The 22,998-nt window shown below is 51.5% G+C and overlaps 1 protein-coding gene across 1 annotated transcript in view; it reads left to right on the top strand.

The window, feature by feature from the left end:
- RNF4 (ring finger protein 4) overlaps nt 1-22,278 on the top strand; it is a 29,915-nt gene extending 7,637 nt beyond the window's left edge. Inside the window, exons 3-9 of the mRNA XM_061421132.1 lie at nt 2,630-2,775; nt 6,036-6,150; nt 10,297-10,376; nt 18,551-18,560; nt 18,790-18,937; nt 19,490-19,538; nt 20,112-22,278. Coding sequence (XP_061277116.1) covers nt 2,767-2,775; nt 6,036-6,150; nt 10,297-10,376; nt 18,551-18,560; nt 18,790-18,937; nt 19,490-19,538; nt 20,112-20,261 — 561 coding nt within the window. The 5' untranslated portion in view covers nt 2,630-2,766 and the 3' untranslated portion in view covers nt 20,262-22,278. The remainder of the gene's footprint in view (nt 1-2,629; nt 2,776-6,035; nt 6,151-10,296; nt 10,377-18,550; nt 18,561-18,789; nt 18,938-19,489; nt 19,539-20,111) is intronic.
- The last annotated feature ends 720 nt before the right edge of the window (nt 22,279-22,998 follow it).

The raw sequence follows: 22,998 nt of genomic DNA, 5'->3' as shown, positions 1-22,998 counted from the left end.
CAGTAATGTCATCCAACCATCTCATCCTCTGTCGTCCCCTTCTCCTCCTGCCCCCCAATCCCTCCCAGCATCAGAGTCTTTTCCAATGAGTCAGCTCTTCGCATGAGGTGGCCAAAGTACTGGAGTTGCAGCTTCAGCATCATTCCTTCCAAAGAAATCCCAGGGCTGATCTCCTTCAGAATGGACTGGTTGGATCTCCTTGCAGTCCAAGGGACTCTCAAAGAGTGTTCTCCAACACTACAGTTCAAAAGCATCAATTCTTCGCGCTCAGCCTTCTTCACAGTCCAACTCTCACATCCATACATGACCACAGGAAAAACCATAGCCTTGACTAGACGGACCTTTGTTGGCAAAGTAATATCTCTGCTTTTCAATATGCTATCTAGGTTGGTCATAACTTTTCTTCCAAGGAGTAAACATCTTTTAATTTCATGGCTGCAGTCACCATCTGCAGTGATTTTGGAGCCCCAAAAATAAAGTCTGACACTGTTTCCCCACCTATTTCCCATGAAGTGATGGGACCGGATGCCATGATCTTCGTTTTCTGAATGTTGAGCTTTAAGCCAACTTTTTCACTCAATAAGGCCTGGGCTTCCCTGATGGCTTAGCAGTAAAGAACTCACCTATTGATGCAGGAGACATGGGTTTGATCCCTGGTTTGGGAAGATCCCCTGGAGAATGAAACGGCAACGCTGTCCAGTATTCTTGCCTGGAGAATCCCATGGACGTAGGAGCCTGGCGGGCTGCAGTCCACGGGGTGTCAAAGAGTCGGACACGACTGAGCGACTAAACAACAGATAAGGCACAGAGGAGTTCAGAGTCTCGCCAAGGCCACAAGTAGGGTCTGGAGCTGTGACCCCCGTCCCTGCTGTCTGGCCTTGGAGGCGTGCTCTAACTGAAAGGCCAGCTGGCCTCCACAGGCCAGGCTTAGGGGTCGGGACTTGATGGGGACCTAGGGGAAGGCTGTGGGGTCAGCTGCTGCTCAGAGCTGTGTTGGCAGCAGGGCAGGAGGGTTCCAGGCTGGGGAGGCTGTGTGGAGGAGGCGGCAGTACCGGGGACGGGAAGGGCGGTTGGCAGAGGCCCCGTGTTCTTGTCTCTCACACGTGTATGACCAGTCCTCTCCAGCTCCCAGGCCGTGTCCTAGACAGGCCTTCCTGTTGCGTGGCCTGCAGTGGCCCCATCAGCCTTGCCTCGGGACTTGTGAGCCCCATCCTAGACTTACTGAATCCAAATGTAGTTTAACAAACCCTCCAGGTAAGTGAGCCTGGTGCGGGCTCCACTTTGAGAACGCCTGTCCTTGTGCAAACCCCTGTCATCCCGGACGGGCCGACCCAGAACCATAGCCTCCCCTGCTCTCCTCCGGTCCCTCGGCCTTGCCCTGTGCTCGGGCCTCTCCCACTAGAAGCCCGTCTACACCACTGCACCCTGACTCCTGCCTGCACATTTTGGCTTCTCCTTCACTGCTTTCGCCACTGTGTTCCTGAAGTCAGATCTGCAGGGTTAGTCCCCACCTTCGGCAGGCCCTGAGCGAGCCAAGGGCTTCCCGTTCCCCAGGAGCCTCCGCACCTGCTGTGCTCTCTGCCCTTCCCGGAGCCTGCCTGGCTTCCCAACCCACAATTTCTTGGTTCTTCTTCGCCCATCTACTGCCAGTGGCAGAGTCTCAGCTGGGCATGCAGGGTGGGTCAGGATCGGTGGCCCTTGTCGCTCCCCCTGAATTACGGGCATCTGCAGCAGGCCCCAGTTCGCAGTCTTGGGGAGAGGCGGAGGCTCTTTGCTTTCTGGGGTTGTGCAGTCACATGGAGCAGTTCTGATTCTCATCTTGCCGGAAGCTGCACAGGACTCTGCAGGGGTTTCTTGTCTTTGTGTGTGTGTCTGGTGGCTGGGGGGCGGGTCCCTTTGTTTATTGATCTCCTCTTGATTACTCCAGAGAGGATTCAAGTTGGGAGGGGGCTTCAGCGTCACCCACCCTCCCTGTTGGCAGGAGCCTCAGCGTGTGGAGTGAGGCAGGGTCACTGCATCCAAGGAAGCTGTGAACCAGAGGCTGTGAGCCCAGGGTCCCCAGCCTCTCGCAGTCAGAGTCATGGGGCAACAGCTGCTTTCCCAAGCTTGAGTGAGGCAAGCCGCGTCCTCACAGATTGTGCAAGAGGGTTCAGGATTTCTCCTTTCGTAACAGAAACCTGGGCTTTGTCCCCTCTGCCTGGAACGGCCTAACTAGAGTAGGTCACTCAGTGACCAGCAGCTGGCTGGCACCCTCCCGTTTGCATTTTGTCTCCTGGCACAGCCTGGGGGAGGTGGGCACCACTTCGACAAGGCCAGAGCCCGTCTTAGCCCCACGGGGGTGAGTCTAGACAGGCAGGGAGCGGACCGTGGGCCAAGGAGCACCTGTGTGTGTTCAGCAGCCAGGAGGGCAAGAGGTGGCATAATGGTCCTGCTTGCAGGCTATGGGATTGCGTTGTCCTGTATCCTACGAGGGTGTGTGTCTCCCACGGAGGGTGTGGATTAGGACATGATTGCATAAAGTGCTCGGCAAAGTGCGCAGCTGACAGAAGGACCAGCAGACGATTGAGCTGAGCGCTCTTATTGATGAAACAGGTGCAGCATTTGTCAACTGGATACCTTTATTTTCCAGGGCTTGAAGATTCCGGAAATCTGCTGGCGTGCAGGTCCCTGCGCTAGTCAGAAGATGAGCAGCCAGCAGGCATGAGAGGCTGAGGCAGGCCCGGTCTAGACTGTGGGTTTCTCTGTAGGTTGGCGCCAAGGAGCACCATGAGCACGGTGAGTTCTACAAGTTCGTGGATTCTATTTTAAGACTAAACAACTATTTCATTCCTTGTGTACCTAAATTATGAGAGCGCCATAGAGCTGCTTCTGAGTGACCCTCATTCTTGAAAGAGTATATATGGGGCCTTGTAGTAGTGTCGTCAACCTGCTTTCCTTTGGTCAGAGTTCCCAGTGTTTTGGTTGGTGCCCTAAAGAGAGAAGGCTGAGAAGAATGGCTGAGGGTTTGAAATTTTACGCCTCCAGAGCAGCTGCTGGCATCCTGGAAATATTAGGGCTCTGGTTTATTTAATTATTTGCAGCCCAGTTCTCCGTTTTTCCTTCTGTTCCTTTTCCCTGTGTAGTCCTTGGTCTGATGCCAGCACTGGTAGTGATAATAACCCTTGGTGAGTTTTCTCACGCTCAGTGGCCAGAGTTGGTAAGTCATTGTAACTGGTGTTTTAGACAGCAGAGGCAGCTCTGGTTTGTTGTAACCCATATGTCACCGGGAGCCCCTTGAGTCCAGAGGTTGCCTGACGGTCCCCCTTACCGCTTTACTGCCTACTAACGATGCTGCGCATGTGATCTAAACTCAGAACAGCTGTTCTCTGAAACAGCATTCCCAGCCGGTGGACCAGCTGTGACACTCACCCTCTCTCCAGGTTCTAGAAGTGTTGGGGTGGCGGCGGCGAGGATAAGGCTGGCCAGTCCGCTCCCAGGGTGAAGAGCGGTAGAAATGCTATAGATGTTGTTCTGGTCCACCTCCCTCCCCTTGGTCCATCCCTTCTGACCGCTGCAGTCCCCACTGTGTTCCAGGCCCCCGGACCTGCCCTTTAAAGGCCAGGTGACCTCCCACCTCAGTCCCTTATCTGCAGGGAAGCCTCCTAAGCCTGGGCACCTCCCCTCGGAAGCCGCACTCTGAACAGACAGAGCAGTGTGGCCTCTTGTGAGAGGCTGGTTAAGCTCTTCCTCAGGGCAGTGTGAATAAGGTGTGGCAGTGATCAGGTGGTCAGTTTTAACACCAGGCTGCGGCCCTCTGAGGGCTCTGCTGGTAAACGGCAGGAGAGCATGATGAAAATAATGGGCGGGGCAGGGGCAGAGCCTTCCTCAGATTCTAGGCTGTCTGAGCCTGGCCTCTAGGGCATGCGGATGGAAGAGAAGTGTAGGGGCTTCCTGTGGGGAAGGGGGAGGAGGACGGGGGTGCGAGGTGGTCAGCAGGAGGGCTTGAGGATGGCCTCATGGTGGAGCTGCCAGTCGAGGAGGTCCCTCAAAGCTGTGTAAGAGCTGGTCCAGCGAAGAGGGCAGGGCTGGGTGACCCCGGCGGGGGCAGCTGAAAGGGGAGAGGGCTGCTGTTCGCTTGTGGTGAGGGTTAGCAGGACACATCGCTGTGGTGGCCGGGCCGGGGTTTTTAGGGCTCCGCACTCAGACTGTGGCCAGGACCCATGACTGCTGCTTCCTCCCTCAGAGAATCTGCACAGTAGGGACGTGAAGGGCTCTGTTCAGCAGTGTCTGCTGAGAAAGACGTGGTCCTTTTCCAAGGACGGAAGCTATCAGGACAACTTCAAAGAGAGTGGGGCAGAGCCCTAGGTAATCTGGTAGCTGCTGGGGAAACTTGGAAACCCCCGGCAGTAGCCTCACCTCTGGCCTGAGGGATGGAGTGACTCCCTGCTGCGGAGTTCAGCGCAGCTGCTGCCACTGGCCTCCAGGCCCCCCTGGGCTGGGAGGCGGCTCCTCGGGCGGCCATGAAATGAGAGGGGCGGTTAGAACACGGAGAGAAGCCGGCTTCTCCGCTGCCAGTGAGGACTGGGCTGGGTGAGGGGTACTCCTCAGTCTTGAGTAGATCCCAAGGATGCTTCCCTGTCCCGCCAGCGTGTCCAAGGTGAGGATGCCTGGCCAGGCACGACAGTGCAGTGATGGCGTCTTCGGCCAGTGCTCAGCACTGCATATGCCTCGTCCTTAGGAGAGCTCTGTGAGGCTGCCACTGGCGAGGAAGTTCAGGCTCACCAGGTGGTGACTGCCCCACGTTGCCCATTGTGAGCAGAGTGGGCCCAGTGCCACTGAGGGCAGGGCAGGGAGGAGCGCGGAAACGGAGCCAGGGTTGCGAGGGGCCGCACAGGGCGCGGTAATAAAGCTGCATGGCAGGTGGAGGCCCCGTCTCTTGAGAAAGATGCAGGGGACAGGCCAGCTGTGCTGGAGCGCGTTGGCACCCGGCGCGAGGGCACAGAAGCCTGACTTGGGGTCTGAGGTGCAGACATGCTGATTAATGGTTCTGACCTTCCAGAAGGCGAGTCTCTCTGGAAGCCCCCTGGGAGCTGAAACTGATTCTTGCAGGACCTACTGTATAGCGTAAAGAACTCTGCTCAGCGCTTTGCAGTGGTCTATCTGGGAAAAGAGTCTTAAAGAAAAGGGTGTATGTATAAGTGATTCACTTTGCTCACTGTAAGTCAACCATCTGCTAAGTCACTTCAGTCGTGTCCGACTGTGCAACTCCATAGACGGGAACCCACCAGGCTCCCCTGTCCCTGGGATTCTCCAGGCAATAACACTGGAGTGGGTTGCCATTTCCTTCTCCAATGCATGAAAGTGAAAAGTGAAAGTGAAGTCGCTCAGTCGTGTCCGACCCTCAGCGACCCCATGGACTGCAGCCTTCCAGGCTCCTCCGTCCATGGGATTTTCCAGGCAAGACTAAGTCAACCATACTCCAATAAAAACGTTTTTAAAGTTCTCATCGCAAGAAAAAATAAATAAAAACTTTGGTTCTTGGAGCCGTGGGGAGTGGTTATTAGGGTGTAAACTACAACTTGATAGTATTCTAAGAATTTAGAGGCCAGAACCCTTTCCCAAAAAGAGACCTGCTTTTCACGGGAATAGGGACTTGGGAAACTGAAAGTCTTGGGCTGAAAGACAGAAGGTGCTCAGTGGGGTCAGATACAAACCCAAGGGAAATAGGGCTGTAACTTTTGGTTGAAAGAAGGGATTTCTGGTCTAATTCCAGCCTGGACCAGAGGCCTCCATAGAGTTGTATGTCACATACTTTTGACGGACTAACAGTCTGTGTAACAGAAGTTCTACTTTATAGAATTTGTATTCACTATATATTTTGGATGATTTCTCGCTAAGCAGTCAGTGTTCTAGAATCTCGAGTTTTGAAAGGACCCCAGCCTCAGGGCTGTTCATTGTGGTCTTTTTCTCAATGAGTTGACCTTTTTTATTTTTCTAGCTGAAATCTTACTGGTCAGAAGCTGTGTAACTGTTTCTTTTTCCCTGGAAACCCTCAGAGAAAGCGTCGTGGTGGGACAGTAAATTCTAGACAAGCCCAGAAGCGAACTCGGGAAACCACCTCCCCACCTGAGATGGCCTTGGAGGCAGAACCTATAGAGCTCGTGGAAAGCGGTAAGATTGCCAGCGACCCTGAGCATCAGTTGGGAGCCACCGGCCTGGTGCAGGCTACACAACCTGTGGGCCTCAGTTTCCTCATCTGAAACAGGGCATATTGCGGGGGGGGGGGGGGGGCGGTGTATGAGGATTAAGGCATGGTGCTTGCAGATAATGGCGTGTGTGTGTATGAGGATAACGTTGTGTGTGTATTTATATGAGGATAATGGCTTATGTGTGTATGAGGCTAATGGCATTTAGGTATGTGTGTATGAGGATAATTGTGTGTGTGTGCATGCAGACGATGGTGTGTGTGCACACGCAGATAATGGTGTGTGTGTGTGTGAGGATAATTGAGTGTGTGTTCAGTTCAGTTGCTCAGTCATGTCTGACTTTTGCGACACCATGAACTACAGCATGCCAGGCCTCCCTGGCATCACCAACTCCCAGAGTCCACCCAAATTTATGTCCATTGAGTCGGTGATGTCATCCAACCATCTCATCCTCTGTCGTCCCCTTCTCCTCCTGCCCTCAATCTTCCCAGCATCAGGGTCTTTTCCATTGAGTCAGTTCTTCATATCAGGTGGCCAGAATATTGGAGTTTCAGCTTCAGCATCAGTCCTTCCAGTGAACACCCAGGACTGATCTCCTTTAGGATGGACTGGTTGGATCTCCTTGCAGTCCAAGAGACTATCAAGAGTCTTCTCCAACACCACAGTTCAAAAGCATCAATTCTTCAGTGCTCAGCCGCCTTCACAGTCCAACTCTCACATCCATACATGACCACTGGAAAACCATAGCCTTGACTAGACGGACCTTTGTTGGCAAAGTAATGTCTCTGCTTTTCAATATGCTGTCTAGGTTGATCATAGCTCTTCTTCCAAGGAGTAAGTGTCTTTTAATTTCATGGCTGCAATCACCATCTGCAGTGATTTTGGAGCCCAGAAAAATAAAGTCTGACACTGTTTCCACTGTTACCCCATCTATTTGCCATGAAGTGATGGGACCAGACGCCATGATCTTCGTTTTCTGAATGTTGAGCTTTAAGCCAACTTTTGCACTCTCCTCTTTCACCTTCATCAAGAGGCTTTTTAGTTCCTCTTCACTTTCTGCCATAAGGGTGGTGTCATCTGCATATCTGAGGTTATTGATATTTCTCCTGGCAATCTTGATTCCAGCTTGTGCTTCTTCCAGCCCAGCGTTTCTCATGATGTACTCTGCATATAAGTTAAATAAGCAGGGTGACAATATACAGCCTTGACGTACTCCTTTTGCTACTTGGAACCAGTCTGTTGTTCCATGTCCAGTTCTAACTGTTGCTTCCTGACCTGCATACAGGTTTCTCAAGAGGCAGGTCAGGTGGTCTGGTATTCCCATCTCTTTCAGAATTTTCCACAGTTTATTGTGATCCACACAGTCAGAGGCTTTGGCATAGTCAGTAAAGCAGAAGTAGATGTTTTTCTGGAACTCTCTTGCTTTTTCAATGGTCCAGCGGATGTTGGCAATTTGGTCTCTGGTTCCTCTGCCTTTTCTAAAATCAGCTTGAACATATGGGAGTTCACGGTGCATGTATTGCTGAAGCCTGGCTTGGAGAATTTTAAGCATCACTTTACTCGTGTATGAGATGAGCGCAATTGTGCAGTAGTTTGAGCATTCTTTGGCATTGCCTTTCTTTGGGATTGGAATGAAAACTGACCTTTTTCAGTCCTGTGGCCACTGAGTTTTCCAAATTTGCTGGTATATTGGGTGCAGCACTTTAACAGCATCATCTTTCAGGATATGAAATAGTTCAAGTGGGATTCCATCACCTCGACTAGCTTTGTTCATAGTGATGCTTCCTAAGGCCCTCTTGATGTCCAGGATGTCTGGCTCAAGGTGAGTGATCACACCATCGTGATTATCTGGGTCTTGAAGATCTTTTTTGTACAGTTCTCCTGTGTGTTCTTATGTATGAGGATAATGGCGTGTATATGAGGATAATGGTGTGTGTGTATAGGAGGATAATGGTGTGTGTGCGTGCGTGGATAATGGCGTGTGTTTAAGAGGATAATGGCTTGTGTGTGTATGAGCAGCATGGCGTGTGTGTGTGTGTGTGTGAGGATAATATGTGTGTGCATGGATGATGGTGTGTGTGCATGTGGATAATGAGTGGCGTGTGTGTGTATATGAGGATAATGGCCTGTTTGTATGTGAGGATCATGCATGTGTGTGCGTGCAGATAATGGCGTGTGTGTGTGTGTGTGAGGATAATGGCGTATGTGCACACACAGATAAATGGTGTGTATGTGTGAGGATAATGGCGTGTGTGCAGATCATGGCATGTGTGAACACCTGAATAATGAATGGGGCTGTGTGTGTGTGTATCATGGCATGTGTGCGTGTGAGGATCATGGCATGTGTGCGTGCGAGGATTGTGGCATGTGTGCGTGCGTGGATCATGGGGTATGTATAAGCAGTAGCTCTGTGTAGAGCTGTTCTAGCTCTGAAATGAGTAGGTGACTTGAAACACTTAGAACTGTGCTTGGCAGATAGCACTATACAAGGTTCAGCGTAGTCACTGTATTTATAAGACCTACAGTCTCAGACTCACCATTCACAACTCAAAGCTGAAGTGAGCCAGAGCTGCCCCCTGGGCCTAACCAGCCATCCAAGGAGGCTATGCATCCTTGGATCCACCTTTTCTCTTTGAAATTGTGTCTCACCTTAAACTTGGCCTCAGGAAGTACTCAGGTTTCTTCTCTCCTTCATTAAGACAAACAATTGCCCCAGAAGGCAGACCTGTATACAGACCTTCCTGGGTTGGCGGGCATTTGGTACGGGCAGAGGCAGATTGGCTCTTTCCCCTCTGCTGGCCTGCTCAGGGGAGTGGCAGATGGCCCGTGTCATCCCTCTGCTCTGCATACAGTAGGTTGCTTTTATAATTATGAGGCATGAGAACTGAGACTTGGAGAGAAGCGGCTTGCCTGAGGTCATGTCGTGGCCCTTCAGGGAGTAAGGCCCTCCACCTTGCCTCTGGTCTCTGACCTCACTTCTGACAGACTCATGCAGCCTTGGGCGCGCCCCTTCCCCCGCGCCCCCAGCACGTGCAGGAGTCTGCTCCCGTGGAACACTTGAGTCCGTGTGTGCCTCTCAAGGGCTCAGGGGCTCCAGCCTGCCTGTGGCCCACTGCTCTCCACGTGGCATTTTCCGTCCTCGGTGAGCCTCACACCCACGTGCAGGACTCCATGCACACGCTGCCCGCTGGCATGTATTTTATTGTAAGAACCCAAAATTGTGTTCACCAGAAAGAGAAGCAGTTCTGTAAGTTAGGATAGATCCATTATGGACTGTTCTTTAAAAGAAATAAAATCATTTTGTATAAATTATGTTGGAATCTTTGATATATGGTTTTTATTGCTGTGAACTTTCTAATCCAGGAAAACAAAAATTTGAATATGGTAAATTATTACAAGTCACTTTCCCCAAATATTGACCATTATTTTTAGAAGTTCTTCCCGCTTCTTTTTTAATGTTACGAATAATGGAAGCAAAGGTGGTTGTGAGCCTTGTTTCCGTTTGTAGCGATGGAGGCTGTGCACTGCCCGACCTCAGCGCTGTGGCCCACATGTCCCGTGCGTGGATAGACGTGCAGTGTGCTTTCGGGCTCACAGCAAGTGGCAGGACAGGCTCAACCTCTCCTGGCAAGTTGGGGTTTTGGGGGACCAGTGAGTAAACCGTTGTGGCCCAACCAAGTTGGGAAGTGCTGGCGGGCTAAATGGAGATCAGAATGTAACTGTGGACGAGTACAGCCTGTGCGGTGCCGAGTATAGCCTGACCTGAGATTGGGGGAGCGGAGCTTTCAGACAGACCCGCCGCAGAGCCCGAGGCCAGTGTGCTTGGTCGCTCCCCGGCTGTGCACCCCCACCCACAGCAGGTGACCCGCTGCCTCTCTGCTGTCAATGAGTGGGGGTGGGCTGTGAAGCCACGGGGAGGGGTGGGGTGCTGGGTAAAACCGCACAGTGTTGTTCATAGCAGAACTCGAGGAGTGCTCACTGCTTGCCCCTTTACTACTGTACTTCAGGGATGTTTGGTATAAGCCGTGTTCTGTTAGTTGTCATATTAATGAAACTGGGCACTATGCCTTTACTTTCCCTCCAAAGCTTGTTAAAATGCTTTATTTTGAAGCTGGAGACGAAATAGTGGACCTCACCTGTGAATCTTTAGAGCCTGTGGTTGTCGACCTGACTCACAATGACTCCGTTGTGGTAAGTGGGGGAGCCTGAGCGTTGGCGCTCTCGGTGGTGAGCCCCTGGCTGGCACATCCAAAGGCCTTGGTCACAGGTTATGGCACTCAAGGTGGAAAATGTTTGAGGAAAATCATGTATTGTAACTTTATTGCTTTAATTAATCATTAGTGAGCCTCCTTTGCATAGTTGGGGAGAACTCTGAGGCTCCGTCTCTCTTTAGTCCCTGATTCCACCCTTAACAACAGCTGCGTGACCTGGGGCAAGTTACTTAGCCTCCTTGGCTTGTCCATAAAATGAGGATAATGCCATCCGTGTCAGTAGGGTACTGTGAGGATTAGAAGAATCCTTTATTTGAGTGCCTGGCACCCAGCACGGTGCCCAGTAAACGTGAGTTTCCACCTTCTTGGCTGGTGGGAATGGGGACATTCGCTGAGCACTGCCAGGGGTGGGTCTCGAGGCCTGGAAGCTGCTGCTGTGGAGCAGGCAGGCCCCCCACACTGCCCGCTGGTGCCCGACGGTGCCATGGCTCCCAGAGGGTGGAGCCTGGGAGCTGCTGCCCCACCACCCCCGCCCTGGGGTACCGCCTGCCCCTGCGTGGCCTCCAGGAAGGAGACCTGCTCGGGGATGGGGAAGCCAGTCCCACAGCCCAGCTCCACCAAGCAGGGTGCCGCCTCGGGTTGGGCTGGGAGTCTGCTCAGCCTGCCTGCTTCCTGAGGGTGCGCTTGTGTCTCAGGATGCTGCTGATAGAGGGCACAGGTGTGCAGAGCGGAGGCGGACCCGTGTGAGGGGGCGGTGGGGGGCAGTGCTGCTGAGGACTGGTTTGCTGGGGCCAGCGGAGGTTGCTGGGAGCTGAGTCTCCCCTCGGCCTAGGAGCCCATGGCCTTGGGGCTCTCCTGGCTGTGCTTAGAACCTCAGGGTTACACCGAGAAGCTTCGAGCCTTCAAAAGAAGCAAGTGTGTGAGGACAGGGAACTGACCTGACAAGTGAAGAGGTTTAGACCCTGGGCCCATTCTGAAACTGCTGGGTTGTCCGGCTGTGTGTCCGTCCATCGCATCTGTTCCCCCGCCACAAAGGCCGGGCAGCTGCTCCTGCTGAGCCTGTCAGCTGTCCCAGCGGATTATGTGTGAGTGCTCGGGGACACCGCTTCTGAGTGAGAGACAGTCATTTCCCTGGAGATGAGTCTCGGTGGCTTAGCTATCGGCGGTCCCCGCTGGGCCTGTGAGTGTTTTCTAAAGCGCATACATCCAGCTTTGCTGCTGTTCCTGGTAAGCTCCCTGAGGTTCTGGGAAGACAGCTGAGTCTGGCACCTGGGCTGAAGCTTGCAGCTCAGTTGCTGATTAACACTTCACAGTGCCGCCAGTCCTTGTTGGCCCAGCACTTGGTGTCCACCTGTGGCGTGCCAGGCCCTGGGGAGATGGCCAGGATTCTGCCCTCATGGGGACGCCAATGGCTGCTACTGAGTGACAAGCCAGCGTCGTCACATCCCCTTTTACGCCCTGGTTTTGTTTTGATGGTTCATCTGCCTTCCTTGCGTGGGCTGCTTTTCTGAGCTCTCTAGCCTCCTGCTGTGTCCCTGACTGTGGAGAGTCACTGGGAGACTCTGGGACAGGAATGCTGGCACTGGGGGCTGTCCTGGGAGCAGGTGGAGAGCCTGGCCAGGCGGGTAGGTGGATGGGAGCCAAGCTTGAGAAGCAGGGGTCCCGGGTTCTGGTGGAGGAGTCCCCTTCCTGTGGCCTCAGTGTTCCCAGACATAGAATAATTGGGATTTGGTAGCATCCCTTTTAGTCTAATCGTTCTTCATTTTTTATTGATAATTATTTTAACATCCAAATGCCACTTGTAAAATTTACAGTGTGAAGTATACCCAGACTGAAATTTTCACGAAATATCCACTTGGAATACCTAGTAATGTTGCTAACTCAAGATGAGGGGCCTCTATTAGAGGGGTTACAAGTTTAGGGTTACATCAGACACCGTGTTCAGGAGAGTGAAACGATTGTGTTGTTTCCTAGATTGGGGTAATCTTAACAGCCGCCCGGAATCCAGGGGGTAGGCTAAGTGTGCCACTTGGACCCCATCTGGGAGGAGCTCGGCATCTGTACACCCCAGGGCCACAGTAGAACTTTGGTTAGCTCTCTGAAGACTGAAGGAGAAGCTGTGCGGACTCTGTCCGGGTGCGTGCCCTCAGCAGGCGCTGGGCAGTGACCCCCCCATCTTCCAGAGAGGCGTCCCCACCCAGGCTCCCGCCACGGCACTTGTAGCCCGTCTGGTATTGCACGGAGTCTCCCGCGTGCTTTCAGGGTGTTTCTCCCCGTTCCTGTTGGGGTCAGATGCCTTTCCGTGCTTGGTGGCTCGTTGTCCTCTTTGGTGTGTTGCCTGTTGGGATGTTTTTTTTTTAAACTGAATCATTGCTCATTTTTCCTTGTGACTGCCTGCCTTGTCTCATTTCTTTTAATAACTTCTAAATACAAGCCTGCCATTAGTTGTGTGTTGAATCTTCTATTCAGAGGCTTTTCTTTTTCTCTTTTTGATTTATATACAAAGGATCTTAATTTTGATATAGTTGAATTTATCAATTTTGTTGATGAAAATCCTGTACCATAAAAATTTGTTCCTATATTTGAAAAGTATTACTGTTTCACGTTTCACATTTAGGTCTATAATCCATTTGAATTGAGTTTTGTGTATGGTTTGAGATAAGATGGATGGTTGGATGGCATCACCAACTCAATGGGTGTGAGTTTGAGCAAGCTCCGGGAGATGGTGAAGGACAGGGAAGCCTGGCGTGCTGCTCACCGTGGGGTCACAAAGAGTTGGACACGACTAAGCAACTGAACACCAAGATTAGATACTTCACAGTAAAGTTTATACCCTGGAGTGATTTTGCATGTCTTGTTAGGAGATTTATTCCTAGGTATGTACTATTTTAGGATGCTATAAATGGTGTTTCAAATTTTCATTTCTTTTTAATTTTGATTTGTTAATATAAAGAAATGCAATTGATTTTTCTCTTTTTAGTCTAACAATTCTTAATCTGTAAATCTTTTGAATTTTTGTGTAAATAAGTTTTGGTTCTTCTCAGGGTTTTTTTTTTTTTTCTTGGCCTTAACACACTGGCTAAAAAATTCATTATTGGCTGAGTAAAAACGTGACAGTCATGGGCATTCTTGTTTCATTCAAAATCTGAAAGAGTCCTTTCAGTTCTACCATTAAATAAGGCCTCTGCTGTAAGGTTTTGGGGTTTGTCGATACCCTTACCAGAGTGGAGAAGTTTCTCTTTTTCATGTTTGGCTATAAGTTTCATCCTGAAATCAGTGTTGAAATTTAAGTCTAATCTAGTGATGGTTTTTTTCCCCTTTCATATGTTGAAGACATTGGTTTCTAGTGTTAAACTACTTAAGCTTTGTGGTTGTAACATAATTTTTTTTTTCTATGTGGCTACACTCAGTTTGCTAATATCTTATATGTAATCTTTGCCTCGTTTTTTGTGAGTAAGATTGGTGGTTGGTAATTTTTCTTTATAAAGTTCTGGTATCAGAGTTTTGGTATCTTTATAAAGTGATTTGGGCACCTTTTTTTTCTGTTCTCCAGAAGGTTTTGTAAGATTGGGGCTGCTACTCCCTCGGGTAGTTGGTAGAACTCTACACATAAAGCGCTGCAGCTCAGTCGCTCAGTCACGTCCAGCGCTTTACGACCCCGTGGACTGCAGCACGGCAGGCCTCCCTGTCCTTCACCAACTCCCGGAGCTTCTTAAACTACGTCCATCGAGTTGGTGATGCCATCGACCATCTCATCCTCTGTCGTCCCCTTCTCCAAATCCCGCCTTCAATCTAAAAGACCCAGCATCAGAGTCTATTCCTGTGAGTCAGTTCTTCACATCAGGTGGCCAAAGTATTGGAGTTTCAGCTTCAGCATCAGTCCTTCCAATGAATTTTCAGGACTGATCTCCTTTAGGATGGACTGGTTGGATCTCTTTGCAGTCCAAGGGACTCTCAAGAGTCTTCTCCAATGCCACAGTTCAAAAGCATCAATTCTTTGGTGCTCACTCAGCTTTCTTCACAGTCCAATTCTCACATCCATACATGACCACTGGAAAAACCATAGCTTTGACTAGATGGACCTTTGTCAGCAAAGTAATGTCTCTGCTTTTTAATATGCTGTCTAGGTTTGTCATAGCTTTTCTTCTAAGGAGTAAGCGTCTTTTAATTTCATGGCAGCAGTCACCATCTTGCAGTGATTTTGGAGTCCAAAAAAATAAAGTCTGTCAATGTTTGCCATGAAGTGATGGGACCGGATGCCATGATCTTAGTTTTCTGAATGTTGAACTTTAAGCCAGCTTTTTCACTCTCCTCTTTCACTTTCATCAAGAAGCTCTTTAGTTCCTCTTCACTTTCTGCCATAAGGGTGGTGTCATCTGTGTATCTGAGGTTATTGATATTTCTCCCAGCAATCTTGATTCCAGCTTGTGCTTCATCCAGCCTGGCATTTCGCATGATGCACTCTGCATATAAGTTGAATAAGCGCTGTGACAGTATACAGCCTTGACGTACTCCTTTCCCAATTTGGAACCAGTCTGTTGTTCCATGCCAGTTCTAACTGTTGCTTCTTGACCTGCATACAGATTTCTCAGGAGGCAGGTAAGGTGGTCTGATATTCCCATCTCTTTCAGAAGTTTCCACAGTTTATTGTGATCTACACAGTCAGAGGCTTTGGCGTGATCAATAAAGCAGAAGTAGAGTTTTAGCAGCAGCAGAGTTTTAGTAAGTTTGGGTAATTATTGGGGCTTTTCTGGTGGCTGAGACGGTAAAGACTCTGCCTGCAATGCAGGAGGTCCAGTTTTGATTCCTGAGTCAGGAAGATCCCCTGGAGGAGGGCATGGCACCCCTCTCCAGTATCCTAGCCTGGAAAATCCATGGACAGAGGAACCTGGTGGGCTATAGTCCATGTGGTTGAAAAGAGTCGGATATGACTGAGCAACTACATGTTCATGCTTTGGTAATTATTGGGCTTCCCTGGTGGCTCAGATGGTAGAGAATCTGCCTGTTATGGGTTCAATCCCTGGGTCAGGAAGATTCCCCTGGAAAAGGAAATGGCAACCCACTCCAGTGTTCTTTTCTGAAGAATCCCACTGACAGGGGGAGCCTGTTGGGATATGGTTCATGGGGTCACAAAGAGTTGGACACAACTGAGCAGCTTTCACTTTTCACTTCACTTTGTTAATTATACTTTGTAGGAATTTGTTGATTTTATCCAAAATTTTCACTTTTATTGGCATAAATTTGTAATGTCTTCAGTTCTGTGGAATCTGTAGTGTAGTGATGTCTCATTTCTGATACTGGCTATTTGTGTTTTCTGTTTTTTTTAGATTAGTATCACCAGAGTTTTATTTGATCTTTCAAAGAACCAACTTCTAGCTTTGTGTATCCTTTTTCTTATAAGTTTGTTTTCATTCATTGATTTTTCCTTTGAGTTATTTTGCTAATTTTAATCATATTTTTTCTAATATATGAATTAAAGATTATATTATCTTTAGCTGTATCCTACAAATTATGTTATTGTCCATCAGCTAGGAGGTGACTCAAGGTCACAGGAAGGGCGTGGAGCTGGGAGGCTGGGCTGTGTGGGTCCTTTTTGTCCTTTGGGCAAGAAGTCTTATCTCCGAGCTCTTCTTCCATTGAACGTGGAGACACAGTCATCACCAGTGAAGGGAGCTCTCTGGCCACCGTGTATCATTTCTTCTTCAGTCACTGAGTCTTGTCTGACTCTGTGGCCCCATGGACTGCAGCACACCAGGCTGCTCTGTCCTCCACTGTCTCTCTGAGTTTGCTCAAACTCAGGTCCATTGAGTCGCTGATGCCATCCAACCTCCATCTTCTATCGTCCTGTTCTCCTCTTGCCCTCAATCTTCCCCAGCATGAGGATCTTTTCCAATGAGTCAGCTCTTTGCATTAAGTGGCCAAAGTATTGGAGCTTCAGCATCAGTCCTTCCAATGAATATTCAGGACTGTTTTCCTTTAGGATTGACTGGTTTGATCTCCTTGCAGTCCAAGAGAGTTTTAAGAGTCTTCTCCAGCACCACAGTTCAAAAGCATCATATTCTTTGGCGCTCAGCCTTCTTTATGGTTCAACTCTCACATCCATACATGACTACTGGAAAAACCATGGCTTTGATTATACAGACCTTTGTTGGCAAAGTGATATCTCTGCTTTCCAGATGGTTTTGGTTTACTTTGCTCAGATCCATCAAAGAAAGTACTATTTATGGCAGCTGTAGGCTTAGAGATATATTTCTTAAATTACAAGACTTGGAAGTTGAAACGCCTCCTTGATCCAGGGCTGCAGGATGTGTGTTACTCGGCAAGAAGACAGCATTCGTCTCGTCGTCCATCTCCATCAGAGGTCTTGGGTGATCAGGTACATTGTCAGAGAGAGGGGATGTTCTGCACGGAATCTTTTCTGAGCAGCATGAGTCAGCAGTCTAAGGTACTCAGTAAACGGTGTTGTAAGCAGATGCGCTGTCACTCAGGCTTTGTTCCATCCACGCAGCACAGGCAGAGGGGCTTGATTTAGCACCACTCTTAGGGGTGCAGAGTTTTTGGAATGGTGAGTGAGCATTGACTTCAGTCAGCTATTTAAGCCTCTAACGAGGGAGTCAGTCTGAGCTTTGAAGCCAGGCATTGACTTCTCTAGCCACGAAGGTCCTGGATGGCGTCTCCTTCTACAGGAGGCTTTGTCTACACTGAAAACCTGCTGTTTAGTGTAGCCACCCACGTTAGTGATCTTGGCTGCTCTTTCGGGTAACTTGTTGCAGCTTCTACATCAGCACTTGGGGCTTTGCCTTTGCACCCTGATGTGCCAGAGACGGCATCTTTCCTTTGACCTTGGGAACCAACCCCTGCCAGCTTCACACTTTGTGCAGCTTCCTTGCCCCTCTAAGTTCTCACAGAATTGAAGAGAGTTGGGGCCTTGCTCTGGCTTGGGCTTTGGTTTATGGAAATACTGTGGCTGGTTGGATCTTCCATCCAGGCCACTCCGACTTTCTCCGCAGAAGCAGTGAGCCTGTTCACTTTCTTATCATTGTGCGTTCACTGGAGGGGCACGTCTAGTTGCCCTGAGGAACTTTTCCTTTGCATTCACAAGCTAGCTAACTGGTGCACGAGGCCTAGCTTTTGGCCTGTCCTAACCTTCGAAGTGCCTTCCTCACTAAGCTTTGTCATTTCTAGGGTGGGATGTAAAGTGAGATATGCAGCTCTTCCTTGCACTTGGACACTGTGAGGCCGCTGTGAGGTGACTGACTGGCCTAATTTCAGTCTTGTTGTGTCTAGGGTGTAGGGAGGCTCAAGAAGAGGGAGGGATTCATGGAATAGTTGGTCTGTGGAACAGTCAGAACACGTATTTATCACTTAAGCTCATCATCTTATATTGGTGAGGTTCGTGGTGCCCCAAAACAATTAGGGTAGTTGCATCAGAAATCACTGATCAGATAGAGCCATAATGAATATGACAACAATGAAAAAGTTTGAAATATTGTGAGAATTACTAGATGGTGACAGAGACACAAAGTGAGCAAATGCTGTTGGGAACAACGGGAGCGGCAGGGCAGCCGGGGACTTCAGCGTGTAAGAACTGCAGTGTGTGCGAAGCGTGGCGAGGCCGCTGGGCCTGGAGCCCGGCCCTGCACTGGTAGGTCCTCCCTGCCAGTCTCTGCCCGCCTCCAGCACAGGGCTGGGTTGGTCTCAGTGTGTGGCATGTGCTGTTCTCAGGGTCCCTGCCTGACCTCCTCCGGTTGGTAAGGCATGAACCCTGCAAAGCCTTCTCCCAGTAAAGCCCCATCTCTGGCAGTAGCCTGTGGGGTGTGAAGATAGGCGGGGTGGGTGGTGGGCTGTGGTCCCCTGGTGCCCTTGGCATCGTGTAGTCTCGCCTGGTCCTCGCAGTGGTGTGGCGCTGTGGGCACTGGAGCCTCTGTTTCAGAAGAGGCCATGGGAAGCTCCGGGAGGGTGAGTGACGTGCCAGCTCCCGGGACTCCTCAGCACCAGGCGCCAGGCTCGGCCACTTGAGGCCTGGCTGCTCCCTGAGGACCCCACGTGGGACCCAAGTGTGTCAGCCTGATTGTTGAAGAGTTTTAAAGAGTACAGAATATCATACGTCAAGTTAACTGTGTCTTTCTCTTTTGTTTTTCTCCTGTTTCCAAGATTGTTGAAGGTGAGTGGTCTCCCTCCTTCCTTGGGTTTGGGCGAGGGCAGCGCTGCAGGCCCGCCTGCTCTGTGGGCAGGAACACCCCCTGAGGCAGCTCTGCCTGCTGCGGGGACTCACCCCTGGCCTGCTTGCAGCAGGGTTGGGGGCTCCTCCTGGGAAGACGGCTGGGAAGGCAGCTGGTCCCGAAAGGGATGGGGCTGAGAGGCCCTTCCCTGAACGAGGACTCGCACCTTAGAGAGGAGGCGGCCGAGGAGGAACGGCCGGCGGCTGCGCCAGGACCACGCGGATAGCTGTGTGGTGAGCAGTGATGAGGAGGAGCTGGCCCGGGACAAGGACGTGTACGTGACCACCCACTCCCCCAGGAGCGCAGCCACAGGCTTCAGGTACCAGGGGCCTTGCTGGGGGCAGGCCGTCTGCCAGGAAGCCTCTGCACACATGGGTGCTTGTCCCCGGAATGAGGATCCCTTCTTCCTCCAGTTTCCAGTGAAGAGGTTGGGCGGAGGCAGGGTGTTACAAATACTGGGCCCTCAGCAAATGCTTCAACCCCTGGGCTCAGGAAGGGCTTACTGAAGCATCTGGGTAGCGGGCGGATCCCAGGCTGGGCTCCGCTGTTCCCCCTGTGACTGACCAGGTGCACCAGGCACCGCCAGGTCGTGTGTGAGCAGCTGGGGGTGAGGAAGGGGCTGCTCGGCCAGCCCCTGCCCCAGACACGGAGACTGCAAGGGGGACTCCCATTGTCTGCACTCTTGCCCTCTCTGCCCCCTTTCTCTGAGGACCCCTGCACCATGGGACTGCCAGCCTCCCAAGTGCCTGGGCTGTGGCAGGGCCGCAGGAGGCTGTTGTGAGGAAGGGGCATGGGCGGCTTAGGTGGAGCCACGTAGCGTTAGGAGCTGACCGTCCAGCTTGCTTTCCTGACGTGAGCTCTGTGCTTCTAGGCCCTCGGGCACCGTCAGCTGCCCCATCTGCATGGACGGGTACTCGGAGGTAAGCAGGCTCGGCTGCGTCTCCCCTGGTCCTGGTCTCTGGCTGCTCCAGGCAGGGAGTGAGATGAACGCTTCCGTGGGTGGGCTCTGACACCTGTCTCGCAGGCATGCCGGGGCCGGCACGTGGCTTGGCGCACGTCTGTGAGGGGAGGGCGTGCTGTCTCTCTGGGCCGCACAGTCGTGAACTCTGGCTCCTTCGTTCCCTGCACTGCCCTGTGCAAGAGCCAGTCCTGCGCGTCCCGCCCGGCCTCAGAGGAGCTGCTAGTGCTTTCCGTGGCCCTGGGCCCTCTGGCTCTGCCCCACTGAGTGCCTGGGGTTCCTTGAGCCCCAGGGCTTCAACTTGGGCTCTCGCTGCCCGAGATTGGCTCCTGCCTGTTCCTCAGCTTCAGAGACACCGCCCATACGCCTGAGCCTCAGAGGAGCATCCTCAGTACTCCAGACCCCCTCCCTGCTTCCCTGCTGCAGCCCTCGGCCCTTCCCTGCTCATTCGTCATCTTAGGAACAGGCGGGAGTGGACGCTGGGGCTCCGGCTGCTCCGGTACAAGATGTGACGTGAAGGCTGTTTGTTTTCCAGATTGTGCAGAACGGGCGTCTCATTGTTTCTACAGAATGTGGCCACATCTTCTGTAGCCAGTGCCTCCGTGATTCCCTGAAGAATGCTAACACTTGCCCGACTTGCAGGAAAAAGATGAGCCACAAACGCTACCACCCCATTTACATATGAAGTGCTGAGTGTCGCTCGGGAGAGACGAGGGCCGCACAGAGCCTGGCTGGGCTCTCTGTGCAGCCTTACGCGGCTCATCTGCCTCCAGTGTCTTGAGCTCAGAAAGACTATTTCAGAACCCACGTCCACCATGTACACTGCTCTCTCGTTTCCAACCCCATCTTAGACCCTCTTGTTGCCTCTAGTTGGACGCCGTGGAGCTGGAGCCAGGCCCCTCCCAGCTGGTCGACATCTCCTGGGTAGTCTGGTTCCAGGGTAGGAGAGAGGGAGTCAGGCACATTGGAGATAAGAGTCATGGTCCTAGCCTCTTTCAGAAGCTGCACGTTTGCCAAGAAGTTTTCCCTGTTTGGAGAGTTTGCCCCACCTTCCTCCTGGCGGTGTCCTGGAGCACCAGCCCTGGTCAGAGAGCACGCAGGTCCGCCCAGCTCTCCTGGGCACGCTACCTCGTCCCAGGCGTCTGCCCACCGCAGTGACAAGCCACACAGGGTCCATCCAGTCTGAGGATCCCAGATGCAAGCGTGGCCCCGGAAAGACCAACCACTGGACTTGTTTTCCATCTCCTGTGATTCAGAGGCCACCCATGATTCCGCCTACATCGATGTCAGAGGTTCCTGCAGATCACCAAGGCCTCGGCAGGGCAATCCCTAGTTTTCTAAGAACGAAATGTGCAATAAAGCCCGTTCTTTGCCTCCTTTTCAGCAGCCCAGGAGATGTAGCGCTTTCAGTGTCCCTGGGAGGCCTCGTGCCGCCTGCGGAGCAGTGCCTGTGTCGCCCCGTCCTGCTCACCACCTGTTCTCAGGAACTGGACCCGCGCCTGAGCTCACTGGCGCAGCAGTCACGGTGGGGCAGGCACATGGTCGGGTGTCCTCTTCTCTGATAAAATCATCCTGTGTTTACCATAGGCCCTCTGGTCCTCAGTTCCCACTGCCTAACGTCTACTCAAGCATAGACCCGGGCGGCGGTGGCAGTAATTGTGGCCTTATCAGCTGCCCATGTCCATCCTGTTGCCCAAGTCACAGCCACCTGTGATTCAAAGCTCGGCTCTCCAGATTCAAGCTGGGTACCATCACCCCTGCAACTGACATTTATTTCAGAAGCTGCTCTTCTGGTCTTCAGGCCTTGATCCTTTGGGCTTCGATTGCTCCTTAGATTTTGGTGGCGAAGTACTGTGGCCCCTCCTCCCCAGGGGCCCAGATAACACCCTTCTGCTCAACTCCAGGTGTGAGAGCCTCTAGTCCTCAAGGAGGTGGCATGGTGGCCCAGGGGTGGCTCCCGGGAGAGACCTGCAGAGCCTGCCTCCTCCACCTCCACACCCTCCTTCCTCAGAGGGCTTCAAGCCAAACCCACAGCCTTCCGTGTGAAACAGCTTCAAGGTGGAAGGGGGCCTCCTCTGGCGTTGCTAGCAATAACTGACCTTCAGTTTTTCCTTCTGGAGGAGCAGGGACTCAGCACAGAATTCACTTTAAACAGGGCCGAAGGAGTGTCCCTTCTCTGTGAAAGGAAAATTCATGCTTCATTCTGACTTGATAACTGTTTGGCTCACTTCCAGTTGGTTTGATAAAAGTACTATTTTCTCCTTACAGTCGAGGAAGGCAGGACATCAGTTCTCGTCACCGTGACGGGCACTGTCTGCCCTTTGAGTAGACACAGGTGTCCCCATGAAGTTCCTTCTGGGCTTCATGGAACACTCCTTTTTTTTTTTTTTTAAATGTTCTAACAATACCCAGACTTCAGGAGCCAGGACAACCGTACAGCCAAAATCTCTTATGCTTTATGCTTAAGGACAGATGGTTGATCATAAAAGTTGTGTTCCTTCATATTAAACTGGGGGAAAATGTTTAGTTTCTCCTATTCAGAAATTGCAAAATAGGAAAAGATATGGAAAAACCCCTTTCCCTCCCTCAGTGTACATAGTTCAGATCTTTCTTTGTTCCGTTTATAAACTTTATCCATGTTCGTCAGTCTGTTTTTGACTTCTCTGCTAGTGTTACAGGTGAAAATAAATCATTAACTTGAACCAGGTACTTTTTTCGTGTGTTCATTTACTCATCGGGATCCATTTCACCTCTCACCCTGCACCCTTGACCAAGGTACTTGATTGCTGTCTGCCTCCAGCTTTGTGTATCTTGGGGCACACGTGTGGGAAGGTGGCTTGGTCATGTACCAACTTAGAAGCCAGCAGGTAAGAGGGTTACTCTTGGGTGGGGCTGCGAGTCCAGGCCCTGGAAATCCCTAATCAAGCAGAATTTTAACTTCAGCCCCTAAGAAGTGAGGTTGACTGCGGGCTGTCTGGTCCGTCTTGCCAGGGCCAGCTCAGCTCTGAGCAGTGTGGACTTAGTGCACCACCCACCACACACGGCTTGTCCTCCATGTGGGAAAGGGGCCCAGGAGGGCATGGCGTGCCTGTTAGTGCTTTGGGAAAGATGAAGCGGATGGGCCTGAGGTCTCCAGAGAGGAAGTGATGGCAGAGCCGGCCTTCTCCTGTGCCTTTTCTCCATTCCTGTCTGGTGGTCCCGAGATGGAGCAGGCTCACATGCTGGAGGCCTGGGGCTCAGGGGCACATGACTGGTGAACTTCAGAGGCCTGCCTTTCACAGGAGACCACCAGAGAAAAACTCAGTCGCATAGTCTAGGTAGGGTGAAGAGGAACAGCTCCTGAGTGCAGAGCTCAGGCCCAGCGCCCTCCTGAGGTACGGGCCTCCCAAGACCTGGGGCTGTGACTGACCCTACACTTCCTG

The sequence above is a fragment of the Bos javanicus genome, chromosome 6, assembly GCF_032452875.1.
Source record: "Bos javanicus breed banteng chromosome 6, ARS-OSU_banteng_1.0, whole genome shotgun sequence".
Classification (NCBI taxonomy): domain Eukaryota; kingdom Metazoa; phylum Chordata; class Mammalia; order Artiodactyla; family Bovidae; genus Bos; species Bos javanicus.
The sequence above is the reverse complement of the archived record's forward strand: the minus strand, read 5'-3'. Positions and strand labels throughout refer to the sequence as shown.